We start from the raw sequence: 6,386 nt of genomic DNA, 5'->3' as shown, positions 1-6,386 counted from the left end.
TGTGGGATGAGATACTTCAACATGATCTGGTTTGTGGTAACCCCTCTGACTAATACCAAGTTGATCTTTTTTCAATAATCAGGAGGGTTCTTAAGATGCTTTCTCTGCTCTCCTTGAGATCAGATGTCAATCTTAAGTTGTAAAGAGACGACTAGCTTTGGAAGCCAACTACTTATTAAATGTAGTGTCCAGACCAGTGGAGCTGATCTTGCATGACCACAACTATGATGCTAGAGGAATTAATTCTGGTGAAGATGCTGAAGTTTGTTCATCTGTCTGCCAATTTGACTTTGTGTATCATGCGGAGACGTCACTGGCAGAGATTTCCCAGCAGCTACAAGTGCCTTTGGTAGGTGCTTTGCTGCCACTTGGAAGAGTGATGACACCAGTAGCATCATAGACTAAGTATTTGTCCTGTTACGCCTGTTGTTGAAAACCCCATTTTTCAATTTTTATAAGGTTGTACTGTAAAAGCTGTTTCTTTCCTGTCTCTCCTCTTTGATAGTGACCTTTTCAAATAGGTAGCAGCTGCGAGAATAGAAGTATTCAACAACTTCAAAGGCTTCCCCATCACCAGTAATAGCTTAAGATGTAAGCATTTGCCAAGCTGAAGGAGGAGTAGCTTGATCTTGCTATTGTTATGAGCGATCAACCCTTTCCTATGTGTTGAAGATGGTCTGAATGTTTTATGAATGTATGGATTAGAAGCAACAGTAGGCCACTCAGTCCTTGATTCTGCATTGCCAATCAATAAGATAGTCGGTTGATCTGTTTACTTAATATTGCCACTGATCCATGGTGACATTTCATCCAATGGCATATCAAGAATCTATCCCGGCCACAAAAATATTCAAAAGTCTGCTTCCACTGCCTTTTGAGGAAGATAGCTCCAAAGTCTCACGACTCTGGGAAAAGACTTCTACTCAATTGTCTTAAATAGGTAATTCCCTAGTTCTAGTTTTTCCCAAAAGAGAAAACAATCTTTCCACATCTAACCTTTTCCTAAATCCAGCAGCTCAAGCTTGTTTGAACAGACCTCTCCTAATGTGACAGACCAACAGTTACAGGTATTAATCAGTTAAATCTTCTTTGAACCACTTCCAAAGCATTTACCTTCTTCCTTAAATAAAACAGACCGACCCTACACAATATTCAAGGTAACAGTCCAGATGTGGTCTCACCAATGCCCTAAGCAACTGAAGCATAACCTTCCAACTTTTATAATCTATTCCTCTCTCAATTACCAATAACATTCTATCAGCTTTCCTGCAGCTGCACCTGCATATTAACCTTTCGCGATTCATGCACCAGGTTACTCCGATATAAATAATTCTGAGCCCTCCAATGTTTCACCATTTAGAGAACCATATTATTTTTTTCTGCCCAAATAGAAAATTTCACATTTTCCCACTTATACTCCATGTGCCAGATCTTTGCCTACAAGCTTTATCTATATGCCTTATCTTCCTACCTTTGTGTCATCAGCAAATTTACCAACTGGACCTTTTTCCCTTTCATCCAAATTAAGTACGTAAATTTGGAAAGGGTGAGACCCTAGCACTGATCCCTACGGCACACCACAAATATCTTGCCTACTCTTCCCTGTTACCTAATGTTCTACCCAGGTCAATCTTTTATGCTGTACAAATTGAGCTCTTATTATCTGTAATAACCTTTGATTCGGCATCTTATCACATGCTTTCTAGAAAACAAAGTGTAATATATCCATGTCCCCTTTAACGACACCACACTTTACTTCTTTAAGGAACTCCAGTAGGTTGAATAATCATGATTTCCCTTTGACAAAACCATGTTGATTCTGCCTGATTACCTTGAACCTAAGTGCCCCGTCAATAATGTCTTTAACAACAGCTGTCATAGGGAAGATATTAGAAAATGTTAAGCTAACTGGCATTGCTATGTGGGCCACAATTGTGCAGCCATCAGTATACTCTAAGCCATGGATATGTTGAGATTATAATATGGGGGTTACCAAAGGCTCTTAGCCTGGAGAGATTGAAAATCTTCCTGTACAGTCTAAACCTAATCATCGCCTGTTGTAGAAGCTGGTCATGAATGAATCCCTAACTAAGCTGAATTAGATAGCGAACAGACTTAGCACATTGTCTCGATTGACTCTTGTCTGGATATAAAAGGACACACTTACTAATCCATTGGGAAGGATGGATACTGTCATTGTCACAGATGAATCACAAAAAGCGACAAACTTTGTTGAACAACAAAGTCACTGGAGGACTTTCCAAATGGCTTCATGATTCATGGCAAAAGTCTTTGACAGATCAATAAAGCTTATGTAAACCTCTTTGTATTGTTGCGCACAAATTTTTAGGATTTACTGAGTGCCAAAGATAGCGTTTTGAGGTTACCTTGGAAGGTTGAAAACTGCTTTGAATCTCTGGAAAAATGTTACTGACGTACATGTAATGGTTCAGGATGATTCATGTGACAATTTTCTATTTAGTATATTGAAAATATGTAAACAGATGTTTGTTGTTCACATTACAATTTCATCTATACTGGGGAGACCAAATGTTTTTTGAGCAACTACTTTGTGGAACTCTTTACTTCAAGCAAGCATAACTGAGCTTTTGATAGTATGTCATTTTAATTCTCCAGTTTGCCCTCATGCTTACAGTACTGCCTTCGGCCTACTACAGCGTTCCAGTGGAACTCGGAGCAAGCAAGACGATCAGCATCTCTTTCAGTCAGGCACCGTAAGCCTTCTGGGTTCAACACTGGGATTTGAAAATTTTCAGACCATGACCTCTTGTCCAAACAATTCCCCTTGTATTTTCTAAGTTTCTAATATCTCCCTGACATTCTCAGGCAACTTACGTTCTCAGAATCCAGGAAAGAAACAGCAGCTATTGGCAGTAAGATCTGTGGTTCAGCACACAGCAACACATGAAGGCTCTCACTTAGATCAAAAATGCTGAATTCATGTGGAGCTCTAAACATATTGAAAGAATGGGCTTGCTTGGCACAACAGGAAAAATATCAGAAATGTAGCTCACTGACAAAGAAAGTCTTGAGTTTAACAGTTCCCAGGCTGAGAAAGAATTAGAAGTAAACTTTCAGAAGCTAAAAATCACTGGACTCGTTCTGGAAGAATTGAATATATACTTAAAGAGTATACTTACAAAAGGATATCTGTAAACAGTGTTTTGGGTTGGCATAAAAGATCACTTTTCTACAAAGATTTATCAATATTGTCAATAATCTTTACTTAAGTAATGGTCTTAAATGTGAAATCTTATGTCATCATTTACGTTATTAACTGGAAGTTTCCGTTTGCCTTTAAGAGTCATCAACCTCTCAAGAAAATCATAATGCCATGCTAAAAAGAAACAAGTATGGTTAAGTAATGAGGTGCCACATTTTTGGCTTGCTATTAAAAAAAACTCAAAGTCTTCATACTGCAGTCACCAGTGGTGACTAATAAGATTATAAACGTTTTGCATTGAATAAAAAAACACATTCAAATGATCTCCACTGCTCACAGCGGTGTTTCAGGTAAAAGCAGAAAGGCTAAGAGGTGAAACAATTTCTAAGTTATGAGTTTTATCCATAGTAGCTACAGCAATTCAAGTCATCCTAAGAAGATGTGGCATTAACAACAGTGCTACTTAAAAAAAAAATGTCAGTATAGCAAATGTAAGTTTAACGATATACCACAATTTCAATGGATTTTAGAACAAGCCTTTGAACTTTCCATCTAGTCTTTCACATGAATCAGAACTGCAAAGTCAAGGTTATTTGTCACATTGAGGACTATAAATAGCATGGCAAATTCATTCTTTTGCAACGCAAGTTCTCAAAGCCTACATGCTTACAAAAATAAAACTACACTCATTAACATGACAACTATTGATAGCAACTGAAAGTGTGGGAATCAGCATGCAATATGCCAAAGTGACCTTTCCTTGGCAACTCATTTTCAGTCCTTACAAAAAAAGTGTTACGTTCTGGACATTTCACAGGCTTTTCTATTAAAAGCATTATTTACGATATACATACGTATACTACATAGTCCCCTACCAACATACCACACTTACCAGAAAACAAAGCTGTGGCCAGTTGTGAATAAAATATCTATATGTATATATGGAATAAGGTTCAGACAAATCTTTCGTGATCAATCTCATTATATCTGGCATTTGCAACTCTGACTCATAGCCAACATATCGTATCCTGTCGTTCGAGTCGGGCTCTTGTTGCGGGTGCAAACTACAAGCAGCTATCGAGGCGGCCAGGCGGTATTGCTCATCGTCATCTGGGCCGATACCAATCCGATCGAGTCCATCTCTGGGGTTGAGTGTGTCAGGCCCGGCCGCCTCAGCAGTCCTTTGACTCGCATGATTCACGTTGGGACTCTCACAATATTTGCCGTCGGCTTTCCTCCTGCCTCCTTCGGACAGTGACAGTCCTGAGTGAAACTCGACGGCAGTGGCGGCCTCAGCGCAGGATAGGCGGCCTTTGCACTCCGCCTTGTAGTGGAGCTCAGGGTTTATAACACAGCCGTTGAGCAGCCGCTGCTGCTGTTGCTGGTGGTGGTGGTGATGGTGGTGGTGATGGTGGTGAAGGTGCAGGACGCCCTTCTTGGCTCGGTTAGGCTCCGGGTAGTTTCCGACACTGTTCGCCGAATGTGGTCCGCCTTCCCCGCCGCGTTCCTGGCCAGCCCCGTCCACAGCAGTCGCTTCCTCCTCCTCCTGCTCGCCGCCCCCTCCTGGCTGCGGTCCCGGGACCTTGCCGTACACTCCCGAGTGGTTGAGAGTAGCGGAGAGGGGCGAGATGTCAGTGGGGGCTGGGGACAGCACGCTAGGCCCAGGCGGTACATCAGACATCCTAAAGAGCGGAGAAACGCAGCGTCGGCATGAGGGCCAAAAGCAGCGGGAGGGAGAAAGTGATCTAACCGGGAGAACGGGGCGGGAGGGGGGTTAACCAGGAGGGGACTCACCGCCCGCCCTCAGCACTCACACATCCCACAGCCGACCGGACCACACCAGGCCAGGCTGCACAGGACCGGGACCTGTCAAGCAGAGTCCGACATCCACACAGTCAGGCAGGGTGGAAGCGTGCGGGAGGAAGCAGGAGAGGGGGAGAGAGATCAACTCGTTGCCGAAGTGGGGAAGCCGGCCACTGGCTGCTCCGACATACAGCCAGCCACTCGAGGCCGTTTCCACTCTCAACCTAGGCACTGCCGTAAAGTGAAGCTGCCGCGCGGCCCCGCCGCCTCCGTGTACGTCATAACCGTCGTAAATGCGGCTTCCCGTCTCGCCCCGAAGTTGTTTTTACGACGTTGACCTTTGACCGACGCCGGTTGAGCGTCAGGAAGGACGATTTGACGTGAGGTTGCGGTGGATGGCCTTTGCTTTCATGGGGAGAAAATAGGAGTTTGTGTAGTTTTGAGTAAATATCATTGAGCTAAATGCAACCTTAGTCTTTCCCTCCTTGATGAGTGTTTATGCTTTTTGTTTCTGTTTTCTGTGTGAGTTTGGCCTCTGGAAACTGTTTAAATCATTCCCTTGCTGCAAGTGCCGTATTGTGACTTCTGAGCCTTTGCTTTCTTCATATTGCCGTTTGTGAGTTGAGCTATTGTGTCTTCTGTCAGTCTCAAGTCCAAAGTTAGAATATACTTGATTTTAGTGAAACACGTGTTTTATTATTTGCGATAACAAGGTGTAGAGCTGGATGAACATAGCAGGCCAAGCAGCATCAGAAGAGCAGGAAAGCTGACGTTTCGGGTCGAGACCCTTCTTCATTTTGCTCTCTTTTTAAATGTTATCTTTAAGTGTATATTTTCACAGCTATTGTAGCTGAAGCTGAGTGACTGTCAAATATAAAAGGGACTGGCTTAAAATGAATGTTGCTCCAGAACGGATCCTTTTCCAAACACAGTAATACAACGTGCACATCGGATTTCATCGGCAGTTCTTACTATCTCTCAGTGTAAACCCCAGGTGTTTTTGTCGCATCCTCAATTGGTGTTGAAAGTATCAGCCCAATTGTGTAAAACAGTGAAAGGTGCTGGATATGCGGATGCGGGATGACCACTGTGACCTGAAAAAAAGTGGTCTTGACACCGATTCACCGGAATTAAAACATTCGCTGTTCCTGAAACGTGGGATGCAAGCTTGCAGGATTTCATCCAAAGGCGCCCTCTCTGCTAAACGTTCACGATAAATGTGTTAAGTGCTGAATTAAAACAATGGAAGGATGAATTTCTGTGGATTATGCTCATATCCCACTGGGTAACATCGTGGCCTAATTAAAATTTAAAATCTATATCCAGTAAAGTTTAAATGAGTGCAGATTTACAGACGCCATTTCACAGTGAAACACATCTTTCCAAAATGCACTTATTT

General features: G+C 42.6%; 1 protein-coding gene across 1 annotated transcript; it reads right to left on the bottom strand.

Moving 5' to 3' along the window:
• Positions 1–4,040: 4,040 nt before the first annotated feature.
• Positions 4,041–5,297, bottom strand: LOC125483713 (N-alpha-acetyltransferase 30-like). Its single transcript, XM_048600106.1, has one exon. The coding sequence runs from the start codon at positions 4,863–4,865 to the stop codon at positions 4,056–4,058; it is 810 nt and encodes a 269-aa protein (XP_048456063.1). The 5' UTR covers positions 4,866–5,297; the 3' UTR covers positions 4,041–4,055.
• Positions 5,298–6,386: the final 1,089 nt, after the last annotated feature.

The sequence above is a fragment of the Rhincodon typus genome, chromosome 8, assembly GCF_021869965.1.
Source record: "Rhincodon typus isolate 14 chromosome 8, sRhiTyp1.1, whole genome shotgun sequence".
In the NCBI taxonomy this organism is placed as follows: Eukaryota; Metazoa; Chordata; class Chondrichthyes; order Orectolobiformes; family Rhincodontidae; genus Rhincodon; species Rhincodon typus.
This window is presented reverse-complemented; position numbering and strand designations above follow the sequence as displayed.

What these genes read in the sequence shown, in the direction of transcription:
- LOC125483713 (XM_048600106.1), bottom strand. Translation starts at nt 4,865, where the DNA reads ATGTCTGATGTACCGCCTGGGCCTAGCGTGCTGTCCCCAGCCCCCACT.